General features: G+C 47.2%; 1 protein-coding gene across 2 annotated transcripts; it reads right to left on the reverse strand.

Moving 5' to 3' along the window:
- Positions 1–8595: 8595 nt before the first annotated feature.
- On the reverse strand, positions 8596–13387 carry LOC115089513 (protein phosphatase 1E-like). Of its 2 annotated transcripts, none has more exons than XR_003856132.1 (4): positions 13217–13387; positions 9493–9580; positions 9293–9352; positions 8596–9098 (listed from the first exon to the last, which is right to left on the reverse strand). XR_003856132.1 is itself a non-coding variant. In XM_029597585.1 (4 exons), the coding sequence occupies exons 1-4, from the start codon at positions 12435–12437 to the stop codon at positions 8992–8994; spliced, it is 456 nt and encodes a 151-aa protein (XP_029453445.1). In that variant the 5' UTR covers positions 12438–12689; the 3' UTR covers positions 8596–8991. The 2 variants fall into 2 exon arrangements, 1 of the variants encoding a protein (XP_029453445.1); XM_029597585.1 differs by lacking the exon at positions 13217–13387 and adding an exon at positions 12237–12689.
- Between the last annotated feature and the right edge of the window lie 925 nt (positions 13388–14312).

Below are 14312 nucleotides of genomic sequence, written 5' to 3' on the forward strand. Positions count from 1 at the left end.
GCAGTGTGGAATGTGTGCTGTTTTTTTCCTGGTGCTGGAAATGAAAATTTTATGTAGGCAAAGCAAGAAGAATAGGCAAAGGTGACTGTGTGACATGGCAGAAGTACAATGCATTATTGTACAAGAGACCCAAATCCAGGTCTCTCAGACAGTAAGATTTTGCACTTTGCAAAGGTGATGCACTCAGGCCCACCCCCACCCCTCTCCCAATGACCCCTACTGGTACATGATGAGTACTAAAAGGCAGCAAGAGGACCTATGATCATAAGTGAAACCAGGAAGGTTACCAACCTCCTCTGCAATGGTTGAGCTCATGACCTTATGAACTTGCCCTTCAATAACACCATCACTATGCTCAGCCTCACTCCCTAAACTTTCTTGCATCTGTCTTTTCTCCAAACAGGAGGTATACCGGAGCACAATAGATTACCTTGTTTCAAGTTAAGAAGTGGCTTCCTATCTCTTTATTCTTGTAAAGTGCTTTCAGAAATCGTACACAGTTGAGACTGCTTGGTAATGGATCATTGGTTTCCCCAGCCAGCTGGCTACCTGGTATTTCCTTGTGATCCCCCATCTAGGCACTAGCCAAGTCCAACACTGCTTAGTCACAGACAAGAATGCTGATCCAAATGCTCCCCTCAGATCTAGATATCCAGTGGTTTAAGTCAGTGATTCTCGACCTTTTTTCTTTCGGGAGACACCTGACAGATGATGCTCACATGCGTGACACACTGAACATATGACCATTATGGGGCTAAATGTGAACATACACTCTGCATTCACAGGAAACTCCCCGACCACCCAACAATGGGTGCAGAGCAGAACTAGGACATTTCCCATACAACTCATCATTCAAAAAAGATATTTCTGGTGTCATCTCAGTAAGAACAACCAAACTCTCCCTATCAGGCATAGTAGCCCTACTTATGAAAAGACAGCAATTTAGCACCAATGCCTGTCTTATTCAGAAACACAATAAACAAGACTGATACAAATGCCTACATGCTGGAAAATCCCTCACCTCAGTCACACACACAGAAGCGACCTTCACCAAATACAGAAATACCACAAATTACAAATATGGAGACAGAAACTGAAATGGAAACCCAAAAAAGCCATTCTGCATGCAATGCAAAACTGGAAAAATGGAAACAGAAATATAGCATTAACATACTCCCAGGATCTACAATAATGCACACAAACTAATCCATACAAAGTTACACCTGAACTATGGAACACATTAAAACAATAACAACCCTACCTATGAAAAGGCAACACTGGAGAAATTACTTACCTGATAATTTCGTTTCCTTAGTGTAGACAGATGGACTCAGGATCAATGGGTATTGTGCTCTTCTGCTAGCAGATGGGAGACGGAGTCAGATTTCAAAGCTGATGTCATCCTGGGTACATATACCCCTGCACTGACCTCACTTCCTCAGTATCGTCTTCGAAAAGCCAATGTGGATATATCTTTGCTTAAATAACTTGCTTAAACTTGATTAAAACTTGACTGGTTCGATTTCCAAACTGGAGACCGCCAGTGCACTCAACCAATTAATGCCGACACCGGATAACTGTGGGTGTCTTGAATTAGGGGTAGGCCATGGCTTACCCGTATTTGTTTAGTCTCGAGGTTTGCCATCCGAGGTTTTCCCTTTTCTGGGGCATCCGTGGACGGGATGCTGAGTCCATCTATCTACACTAAGGAAAACGAAATTATCAGGTAAGTAATTTCTCCATTTCCTAGCGTGTAGCCAGATGAACTCAGGACCAATGGGATGTACAAAAGCTACTCCCGGACCAGGCGGGAGGCTGCCCGTGGCCCACTTAGTATTTATTTATTTATTTATTTATTTAGAAACTTTTATATACCGGTATTAGTGGGGACATCATACCGGTTCATAGTACTGCCTTGTGAAGGCTATGTCCTCGGGGTCTGAACATCCAGGCGGTAGAACCTGGAAAAGGTGTGTATGGAGGGCCACATCGCCGCCCGACAGATCTCGGCTGGTGACAGCAGCCTGGTTTCTGCCCAGGAGGTTGCCTGGGCCCTCATAGAGTGAGCCTTAACCTGTAGGGGGTAAGGGTTTGCCTGCCTCTATGTAGGCCACCTTGATTTCTTCCTTGATCCGCTTCCTTTTGTTTCTCCCGCTGTGAAGATCGAACAGGTGGTCATTTTTGCGCACAGGTTCCGATCTTTCCAGGTATCAGACTAGGAGTCTGCTGACGTTTAGATGGCAAAGAAGGCATGAGTCGTCCGAGTCCGTATGTTCATCTGGAGATGGTAGTGAGGTGGTTTGGTTCACGTGAAACTGGGAAACCACTTTCGGTAAGGAGGGGACCGTGCGCAGTTGTATGGTTCCAGGCGTGAACCAAAGGAATGGTTCCCGGCAGGATAGTGCCTGTAGTTTGGAGATACGACGAGCTGAACATATTGCCACCAAGAATGCTATCTTCAATGTTAAGAGGCGTAGTGACAGACCGTGTGTTGGTCTGCAGGTAGCCCCAGCTAGGAAGTCTATTACTAGATTGAGATTCCATAGGGGCACCAGCCATTTTAGGGGTGGTCAGAGCTGTTTAACCCCTTTCAGGAAGCGGGACATGTCTGGATTGGTTGATAGTCTGATGCTGTCCACTTCGGCTCTGAAACAGGTCAGAGCAGCCACTTGGATCTTGAGGGAGTCGAGTGACAACCCTTTCTTCATCCTGTCCTGTAGGAACTCCAAAATCATGGGGATTTTGGCTGTCCACGGGAAAATTCTGCGGTCCTCACACCAGGCTTCGAACACTCTCCAGATTCATATGTAAGACAGAGATGTGGAGAACTTGCACGTTCAGAGCAGGGTGTCAATCACGGCCTTTCGGTATATAGTCTGCCTTTCTCTTCTTTCCATTGTCCAGTGATGATCACTTGAAGTCTATCTATCTTTAAATAGCATAAAACAAATGTTCCCTAAATACTCTATTGCATCCCCCTCTTACGATGATGTATTCAATATGTTGGTAGGTGTGGTGTCTACGCCATCTAATTGTACTAGGGCTGGCTTAGTGAATAAAAAAAATAAATAACCAATATGCCCTATTGTAGCTCACAGAGGGAATGTGGGATGTCTCTTTCCTCTCCAAAGTTTCTCACACACAAATATTCTCTCTCCTGACACACTCAATCACTATATAGTTCCTGGACAGTCATACTGACGCTCTCCTTAATTTTGCACTTTATTTATTTATTTATTTATTTAGAATTTTTATATACCGACATTCTTGTAAAAATAACAAATCATATCGGTTTCCATTACAACAAAACAATCGCGGCTAAGGCGTTACATTAAAACAAGGCGTCTGATAAACATAAAAATAAATAGAATAACATAACAGTAGTGACAGGCGTTACATTAAGGCGTTACACTTACATTAAGGCGTTACACCTGCACTCCTTTGACTGTGCTGGTTCAGGATTCCACTTACTTGGAGATTCCTGGTGCCAAAAATTTAATTAAAAATAAGATTCTTAAATCACTTCCACAGACTGTTCTTTACAATACACATCTTCTAAATTCAAAGAGTGTCTCAGTCTGTACAGTTTTTACAGAAATTATACCAATTCTTGTTTTAATTTAAATAGTAACTGCTCAGTTACTCACATAAATATCAGTAACCTGCTCAAAATGTCCTCTCTCACACTCTTTTGGTGAATTATCTTTGTCTTCCTTCAATATTCAAGCAGGCTTAAACAATAGCACTGCAGGAGCACAGAGAGTTTATATACACTGTCCCATAAAGCGTGACAAATAGTACCAAAGAATGATTTTTTTTTAACTTATTTCTCCTGCATTCAATGACTCCTGTCAATAATTCTAATTTATTTAAGCTATGAAAATCCCACGATTTGGCAGTATTTAAACTGTATCTATATATTTAACTCTAAGTCTTACCTGAGAGGATTAGAATTAAAACATTTTAAATCTATCACTGACACACTTCATACATCCCTCCTCATTCAAACATGATTGTGTTTACATGAATTCCCTCTGTTTTTGCCTCTATTGGTCACCAAAAACAGGCCTTGAGAGAGAGCTCTGCAATAAGCGATCTGCTTCACTCTGTCCACTGTTTCCCTCCACATGCTAAACTCTCACAAAATGGTTGGGCTACCAATTTGTATAACAACTCAGCATTGACTACTCCCAGAAGCAGTAGCATCAGCAGGGCTGCTGTTACAAAATGAAAGTAAAAATCTGCAGCTCTGCTCCTCCCATCTCACAGCTCACTCTCTTCAATCCCGCCCTCTTTCTTAGCTGCATGGAAGGGGAAAAGAGCTCCCCCTTGGTCTTTGTGTCTCCCAGAGTTTTTTCTTTTTCTGCCAGCATTGATAACACCATGCTGATGTTTTTATTTTTTTATGCAGCTTGTCATTGCCTGCTCTTAAAGAAACTTGTCACAGCTCTAATTTGGGCCACAACAATCCCTTCCATCACATGCAGTAACATACCCAGAGAAATGGAAAAGCATGCCACATCCCAGCAATGCTTTCTTACAGCTCCAGGACTCAGGTCAGTAAAAAATATTCTTTGCCCCCTTATTTTAATATTTTAACCCCTGGGGTTACATAGTGTTAACCATCATCAAGATGTTGAAGAGAGGAGTATGGAGATACCCTCCCAATACCAACAAGGAAAGGAGAATGATTGAACATCTGGACTAAGGTATGAAAAATGAGACTATATTTAAGCAAACTTGTATTGGGAAAAGATTATCCTATCCATCAAGTTCTCAGAGGAAACTCCAAAACTACCCTATTAATTGGAATGGATCAGGAATAAGATATATCAAGAAATATTAATTGACATCAGTAGCATAGTATAGTAACTGGAAGCTGAAAGTCACAAATTTATTAGATCTAAAACTGTAAAATGGAGTATAAAGAATAAGAACTTGTAACGGAATATTTTCAACAACTTTTCCACTTTATAGGCCGATACAGTACGGACGTGTAAGAAAAAGTGCGGCAGTGCCTGCGCGTTTGACGCACGCACATTTTGGTTCTCAAGCCGCTCAATTCAGTATTCAAATTAGACGCAAATCCAAGCACCGGTAAACAAGCGTCCAAATTGCGTCTATGAAGCGGTAAGTGTTCGCAATCCATTTTACTGTATAGAGCGGCTGCGGTATACAGCACCTATACAGTATCCATGGTGCGCTGGTACCTGTCATTTCAAATGTCATTCCACCAGGTATGAAATGGACCTTCCCGCCTCTATCCGAGCATCCTTGATCGGAGGCCCCGCTACCTTCCAATGTCCATGGCCGCTGTCTTGAGCATCCGGCCGGACGTCCAAGGTCGGGGCTTCCGTTCATGGACCTTCCCACCTCTATCCGGGCATCCATGATCGGAGGCTCCGCTGCCTTGAGCGCCTGGCCGGACATCCAAGGTTGCGGCTTACGTTCATGGACGCTCCTGCCTCTTTCCGGATGTCCATGACTGAAATGCCCCGCTGCTTGTATGGACGTCTGTGCTTCTGTTTGAGTGTTTTTCCCTTTGTATTCCATGTGCTCCTCTTCTGTTTGGTAGATTTTCTCTTTGTATTCCACGTGCTCCTCTTCTGTTTGGGTGTTTTTCCCTTTGTATTCTGTCTGTATGCTCTGCATGTGCTCCTCATCCTTGGCAGTCATTCTGTTCTTGATTATCGCCACATTTTATCACCACAGAATTTTCATGCAATTAATTGTTGAAATGAAACGCGTACCAATATTTTAAAACAAAATAAATACATTTTCGAATTTTAACTATTTACAAATAAATTTCGGCCACTTATTCAACATTTTGGTAAAGGGGGGGTGTGGGGGGAAAAAGGGGAGGTAACATGCCATGGGGAGGAGCAGGAGCATCGTCACTGATGTTCCTCAGGTGGTGCCCGTCCTGCAGGAGCCTGCGCCATGACGAGCAGGGACTGAGCTCCTGCCATTCAGGCCTATCCAGTACCGAGCGGTAGGAAGAGCTGCGTTAGTGCCTACGGCACCCGCGGTTACTGCCCGCACAGTGCAGCTCACCTACCGCTCGATCCCGAAGCCTAATAACATGTAAATGTAAGCCGCGTCCGAAAAGCCTTAGGCCCGCGCAACCCAGGATACTGGATAGAGCGCCTATACAGGATCCTGGGTGAGCGGGCCTAAGGCTTCACGCCACGCTGGTATCTGTCATTTCAAATGTCATTTGAAATGACAGATACCAGGAAGCAACGGCGGCGACAGCGCAGAAACAACGGCGAAACGACTTGTCAGTGTCCCCCCTCCTCTCGGAGCAGGGCGCGAAAAGCCGCCTTGCTCCGGGAGGAGGAGGGACACTGACAGCGGCGAAGCAACGGCGAAGACAGCGGCGAAACGACTTTTCAGTGTCCCCCCTCCTCTCGGAGCAGGGCGGAAAAGCCGCCTTGCTCCGGGAGGAGGGGGGACACTAGCAACGGTGAAGCTTTCCCCCAGCCTGGACGCCGGCAAAAAACTTACTTTTTTGCAGCCAGCCATGAGCAGGAACACGATCTGGCCTGCCTTAGCTCCTCCCGACAAGATGGCCACCTGCACGGGGAAAGCGTGCAATTGGCCGCTCAAGACGTGATGTCGTGACGTCACGTCTTGAGCGGCCAATTGCACGCTTTCCCCGTGCAGGCGGCCATCTTGTCGGGAGGAGCTAAGGCAGGCCAGATCGTGTTCCTGCTCATGGCTGGCTGCAAAAAAGTAAGTTTTTTTGCCGGCGTCCGGGCTGGGGGAAAGCTTTGCCGCTGTCATCTCTCTCCCCCCCTCCCGGAGCAAGGCTGCTTTTCGCGCCCTGCTCCGGGAGGGGGGGAGAAGAGATGACAGTGGCGAAGCAACTTACTTTTAGCTTTTAAGATTTTTTCGCTTATTTTTTGGATTCGCCGCTGTCATCTCTCCCCCCCCCCCTCCCGGAGCAAGGCTGCTTTTCCCGCCCTGCTCCGGGAGGGGGGGAGAAAAGATGACAGTGGCGAAGCAACTTACTTTTAGCTTTTAAGTTTTTTTCGCTTATTTTTTGGATTCGCCGCTGTCATCTCTCCCCCCCCCCCTCCCGGAGCAAGGCTGCTTTTCGCGCCCTGCTCCGGGAGGGGGGGAGAAGAGATGACGGTGGCGAAGCAACTTACTTTTAGCTTTTAAGATTTTTTCGCTTATTTTTGGATTCGCCGCTGTCATCTCTCCCCCCCCCCTCCCGGAGCAAGGCTGCTTTTCCCGCCCTGCTCCGGGAGGGGGGGAGAAAAGATGACAGTGGCGAAGCAACTTACTTTTAGCTTTTAAGTTTTTTTCGCTTATTTTTTGGATTCGCCGCTGTCATCTCTCCCCCCCCCCCCCCTCCCGGAGCAAGGCAGCTTTTCGCGCCCTGCTCCGGGAGGGGGGAGAAGAGACAAGCGGCGAAACAACTTACTTGCACGGGGGAAAGCGGTCTCCGTGGCAGCCCCAGTCCTCTCCCCTCCTCCCGAAGCCAAAAAAAAAAAAAAGCTTTTTTTTTTTTTGGCTTCGGGAGGAGGGGAGAGGACTGGGGCTGCCACGGAGACCGGCACCCATGATCGCGGCCGGGGCAGGTGAGCGGGGGCTGGGGGAAAGCTTGCCACCTACCCTTACCCATGCCTCTACCGCCTGGGTCAGGGTAGGCGGTAAGTTTGCAGGTTAAACGCGTGAGAAAACGGCAGGGAAAGGTAGCGTTAGTCGGGGCGCGGGTTACGGGATGCTAGGGGAATAGCTAATTGGCTCGTTTGCATGCAATATCAAGCTAATTCGCTCGTTTGCATGCAATATACATGCCGCGGGCGGAAGGGGTTACCCGGGGAATTTAGGACGCAGTAGGAGTAGGTTAAATGGGATTCGGGATCGCAGGAAGGGCTAACGCGGCCGGAACGTGAGTTAAAAGCGGCTTAGGAGCAGGGTAAACGCGGCCGCACTTTACAGGATAGGCCTGATTGTGCGCAGGAGCTCAATTATCTCCTGCTGGCCACGGCGCAGATCTTGCAGGATAGTCACCATCTGCACTGCCATTCCCTCCTGGACTGCCAAGCCACGGGTCATCTGGGCCAGGAGGAGCAGCAGCATAGCGTCCAGGCGCCCCTCAAGGGCTGAGGACCCTTCCCCGGCTGCTGTGCCACCCTCCGGCTGTTGACCCGCCCCTGGAAGCCCAGGAGAGTCAGGGCAGAAGAGATCATATCACCCAGACACTGGCAGATTTACACTGGCTCCCAATAGAACAAAGAGTGCAATTCAAAACACTATGCACAATTCATAAACTAATAAATGACGAAAATGCCAACTGGCTAAACACCGCACTTCGAGTACATGTTCCTCAAAGGAATCTCAGGTCTGCCAATAAAGCACTACTAACCATACCCTCAGTAAAAACTGCAAAGTTGACCCAGGTCAGAGAGAGAGCACTATCATTGGCAGGACCATTATTATGGAACACATTACCACTTGAGCTAAGACTAATGAAAGATTTAAAACTCTTCAAAAAAAGCTTAAAAACTTGGCTCTTCAAAAAAGCATTCCACAGTAAGGTCGCAGAAGAAACAACAAATACATTCAGCTGAAAGTCACCTATAAAAGCAGAGTTATTTGTCTTTTTATTTTAATTTTGTTATTTTACTCATAATTAAATATTAATTTATTAACAGTATGCACATATACGATTAGAACGGCAATCGGAAATAGCATTTCCAACCCACTTTTCAACTAGAGTATATTATTGATCAATGTAACCGTAAAATATTGGCACCGCTTGGATAACTTAGAAAACTATCAAACCTACATCGTGCCTAAATGTAAACCGTTGTGATGGTGCACTACTAAACGACGGTATAGAAAAGTTTTTAAATAAATAAATTAAATAAATGTCCTCCTCGACTCCCATGGCAGGTGGGGCAGGAGAGAGTCGTGGCGGAATAATAACAGGGGGAGGGGCTCATCGATGCAGGGTGGATCTATTATTGGGGGGGCTCAATCAGAGGGGGGCTCAATCATGGGGGTGGGCACAGCAGCGGGCTCAGGGGACATGCTCGGTGTCGCCGCTTCCTCCTCCTCCATTTCACCCTCTGCCAATGTGTCTGAAAAGAGAAAAAGTTAAAGCGTTACTGCTGTTGCACATGCAAACATCCACAACAGGAGGGAGAACTTTGCAGCATTTTAAACAGGAACATAACCTCTAGCGTTACAGAGAGTATATGCACATTTCATAGTCGTGCCAAATGGCATTAAACATCCACATACTTTAAGTATGCCGATGCTATTAAAGGCTCACCATGATGTTCCCCTGGAGGAGCGTATTCTTCATGGCTGGAACTCTTGTCCATGGTGCTCTCTGAAAACAGAAATAGAAAAATTGTTAGAGCTGCGCATGCAAGGATAAAAAATGGTACAAATGTGAAATGTCTTCATGGCATTTGTAAAGAAGACCTTGACGCTTGCAGGTCGACCATGACATTTGCTAACAGCACATACCTTCCGCTCTGCGGTGGGTCCACAGGGCCCTCAGGTAATCCGGCTCCTCCCTCCAGATCCGCCTTGCCCGCTTCTTCAATGCCTCAACCTGGCAGTAATACAAAAGAAATAGGAAACACAAGTTGAACTAAAATGTTTACTTTGCTTTTGAGGCAAAAAAAAAAATTGAAAACAAACAAGTCCAACAAGTGAAGTGTCTGTTTTCCTTTTGTCACCCACAGCAATACAAATCAACTACCCAAATACTCAATAATTTACTTCAAACAAGTCAAGTGCCAGTTGTCCTAATGTCGCACACAGCAACCAAAACAACCACCCAAATAAATGTAATTTCCCTTGTTCAAACAAATAAGTGTCAGTTTTCCTATTGTAACCCACAGCAATACAAAACAACGACCAAAATATATTGAATGTTATTTTACTTGTTTTTTTTCATGCGTGTTAGAAGATAACAAGAAACAGAGGCCTACGAACTTACCTCCCTCGGGTAGGAAGCCTGGGTGTTGAATTGGGCCCTGAGCGCTCGCCAGGCCTCGTTGGCCCTGTCCTGGTCCCGCGGGCACCCAGGGCTAAAGTATAGGTGCCCTTCGTCCTCCACAATTAGGGATGCCAGCAGCCTCACATCCCCGGCGCAAATGTTGGGCATCCTCCCTCTCGGCATCTTGGATATCATTAAGAAAATGGCTATCCGGGTGTGGCGTTACATGTGCTAGCACCCTGCCACCTGCTCCCGGCGTCCGTTGAGGCGTCCCTTTGGTTCCGCCATGTCCGTACTGCAACAAACTGTCCAAGCGCTCAAGGTTGAAGCCTACAATTAGGCGTCCCTTTGGTTCCCCATGTCCCTACTGCTGAACTTTTCAGGCACTCAAGGCTGAAGCCTAGAATTAGGCATCCCTTTGGTTCCGCCATGTCCCTACGGCTGAACTTTTCAGGAGCTCAATGCTGAAGCCTAGAATTAGGCGTCCCTTTGGTTCCGCCATGTCCCTACGAACTTTTCAGATGCTCAAGGCTGCTGCCCCTCTGCCGCAGGCCATGGACATTGGAAGGTTGCATGGCCGGCGAACATGGACGTTCTCACCTTTTTCTCGCCACCGTCCTCTGCTACCGACTTTTCTCGGCACTCAAGGCTGATGCCTTTGGTTCCGCCATGTCCCTACTGCTGAACATTTCAGGTGCTCAAGGCTGAAGCCTAGAATTAGGCATCCCTTTGGTTCCACCATGTCCCTACCGCTACAAACTTTTCAGGCACTCAAGGCTGAAGCCTACAATTAGGCGTCCCTTTGGTTCCCCATGTCCCTACTGCTGAACTTTTCAGGCACTCAAGGCTGAAGCCTAGAATTAGGCATCCCTTTGGTTCCGCCATGTCCCTACGGCTGAACTTTTCAGGAGCTCAATGCTGAAGCCTAGAATTAGGCGTCCCTTTGGTTCCGCCATGTCCCTACGAACTTTTCAGATGCTCAAGGCTGCTGCCCCTCTGCCGCAGGCCATGGACATTGGAAGGTTGCATGGCCGGCGAACATGGACGTTCTCACCTTTTTCTCGCCACCGTCCTCTGCTACCGACTTTTCTCGGCACTCAAGGCTGATGCCTTTGGTTCCGCCATGTCCCTACTGCTGAACATTTCAGGTGCTCAAGGCTGAAGCCTAGAATTAGGCATCCCTTTGGTTCCACCATGTCCCTACCGCTACAAACTTTTCAGGCACTCAAGGCTGAAGCCTACAATTAGGCGTCCCTTTGGTTCCCCATGTCCCTACTGCTGAACTTTTCAGGCACTCAAGGCTGAAGCCTAGAATTAGGCATCCCTTTGGTTCCGCCATGTCCCTACGGCTGAACTTTTCAGGAGCTCAATGCTGAAGCCTAGAATTAGGCGTCCCTTTGGTTCCGCCATGTCCCTACGAACTTTTCAGATGCTCAAGGCTGCTGCCCCTCTGCCGCAGGCCATGGACATTGGAAGGTTGCATGGCCGGCGAACATGGACGTTCTCACCTTTTTCTCGCCACCGTCCTCTGCTACCGACTTTTCTCGGCACTCAAGGCTGATGCCTTTGGTTCCGCCATGTCCCTACTGCTGAACATTTCAGGTGCTCAAGGCTGAAGCCTAGAATTAGGCATCCCTTTGGTTCCACCATGTCCCTACCGCTACAAACTTTTCAGGCACTCAAGGCTGAAGCCTAGAATTTGGTGTCCCTTTGGTTCCGCCATGTCCCTACTGCTATGATCTTTTCAGGCACTCAAGGCTGCTGCCCCTCCGCCGCAGGCCATGGACGTTTGTATTCTTAAATGAGCTATGTTTTTACTACTCATAAAAGAGCTATACATTCTTATTTAAGCATTTACTACAATCAGCAGCCTCAAGGATGCCGAATTCTAGATGCAGGAGGAAGGCATCCGTATAGGCGTCCATATAGGCGTCCGCTGGACCTCTCCCGAGCCTCAAGACGCCTAGCAGACGCCGGAAGAGGCGTCCATGTCTCTGCTGGACCCCCGGAGCCTCAAGACGCCTAGCAGACACCGGAAGAGGCGTCCATGTCTCCACTGGACCCCCAGAGCCTCAGGACACCTAGCAGATGCCGGAAGGCATCCGTAGAGGTGTCCATGTCTCCGCTGGGGCCCTGGAGCCTCAGGATGCCTAGCAGATGCCAGAGGAAGGCCTGGCGCGGCTCCCATCTGTCCTGCGTCCATAGAGGTGTCCATGTCCGGAGCCTCAGAGACACCCAGAGATAGATAGTACAGTTGAACACATACCTCCTCCGGTCTTGCTGCAGGGTCCTCCGGTCTTGCTGCTGGGTTCTCTGGTTGGCTGGGTTCTCCTTGCTGCTGGGCTCCCCTGTTGGCCTCTCCAATATGCCTTGTAGAATTAGCTTGCCAAGCATTTTGAGCATTTCTCATTCTGCTTCTCAACCAAATGAAAAAGATCGCCAGAGCCAATATATGCATGCTGTCCATGACGCTGTCTGGTTCGAAGCTGACTGAACTCTACACTAACGCCAGGGTCAGGGTAGGCGGTAAATATTGAGGTTAAAGACGCGATAAAAAAGCTGGTTAAAAAGGCGATAAATTGGGTGCATGTTACTGTATCGGGGGGAATAGCTAATCCGATCATTAACATATCATATACATGCAGCGGGCGGAAATGGATACGTGTCTTTTTCGGCAAGCGCTAAGGACGCATAAAAGCCGATACTGAATCGCGGGTCCATCTTACGCGCTCAAAACATGCGTCCAAAGCGGGTTAAAAACGGGCAACCGCGGCCGCGCTTTACTGTATTGGCCTGTTAATTAGTAAACGTTAAATTGGAAACCATCAATTGCTTCCAGTGTGATTATTAGTGGTATAATACAAAAGACTTTAATGCTGGATTTGACTATTGAACAACATCAGGGCCTAGAAAGTCATCTTCCCTCCCCTGACCCTGCCTCCCCACCCCACTCCCGACCAAGGGAATTCTGGATTTTCAGAGTGTAATTATATCAGGCGAGAATTTGGCAACTGAATTCTTATCTGAGATGTGGTTTCTAGGGTCCTGCCAGGGAGATACTAGCCCAGGGGTTAGATCTATGTATTCTGGAGAGAAGTGAGAAAAAATAAGAAAGGAAAACAGATGTGCTGTAGAAGTCAGAGAAGAAAGTCAGTAATTACTGAGATGGTAATGAGCGGCGAGCAGAGCCACAGAAATCCCAGGAGCAGAGCAGACACATTCAGGACAAAATGGAAACAGACTTACCAAGGATCATGACATTTCTAAAGATCTCTTCTGGTGTGAGCAGAATTACTTTGCAGCTGAGGCTGTGACGCAGAAACGATAGAGGGACAAGGGGGAGCGGCAGAAATGTCTGGTGCCTGGAGACACGGATGAATCATCTGCCCCTATCTCCCCCCTTTCACTCCTCTCCAACCTGTGTCCTTCCTACCGTAACACCAGTTCTTCCCCAGGCACTGAATACTATGCAGCATATCGCTGCTGGTGCTGTGTGGGTGTGGAATACTGACTGATTGTGTGAGTGGGAGTGTGTGTATATATGGATTTCTGCTGCAGCAGTGTAGGAGAAAAAAGTGAGAAAATACAGCATGATCCTTAGGTTACTCCAGGTAGAAAAATAAAATAGAAAAATCAAATAACTCCAAGAAGAATACTCTTAACGTTGCATAACAACAGAAACACTATGCTAAGTTGTTTATATTTTGCATTGCATTTTTTCCAAGAGAATCTTAAGGGGCTTTCCAACCACCGGTGCTTACTTGTAAAGGAGTATCTTGACTGACATGAGAATTTCTTTTAGACTGAAATATACCCTGGCAGTTCAGCGCACTACAATCCCCAGCAGAGAGAAGGTCAACTCTGATGAGATTTTGAGTTTAAAGTGCCTCGTATATTTAAAAAATGAATGATCTGCCTTCAGGACTGATGGATGTGCAGTTTTATCCCAGACTGATGGAGTATATGTAACAGCACTAATGCCAACACGAAAGTGATTAAGATCTTTTTAAAAGTGTTATGTTATGATCTCCCTTTTTGGCAGGGTACTGGCAGAGTCCTCCTGCTTCTGTGAGCTTCCAACTCAACTGGAAACAGGGCTGGAATCTGGCACTATTTTTTTTTTCCCTGTTGTATATCCCCTTCGAGTGAACATGGTCATGTCATTTGCAACAATGATCCATGGCCAGAGGCCCATGCACCACCAGGACTCCTTTGAGAGCTCTGCAATCCCGGGCTGTAAATCAGGTCCCCAGATGCCACCATTGTGCGATGACTTATGTCTTCCTCGCCCTGCCAGGGGCCGTGAATGCTGCCTCCACCACATTACCAGCTGACCTGTGGA

Source organism: Rhinatrema bivittatum, chromosome 4 (assembly GCF_901001135.1).
Source record: "Rhinatrema bivittatum chromosome 4, aRhiBiv1.1, whole genome shotgun sequence".
Taxonomy (NCBI): domain Eukaryota; kingdom Metazoa; phylum Chordata; class Amphibia; order Gymnophiona; family Rhinatrematidae; genus Rhinatrema; species Rhinatrema bivittatum.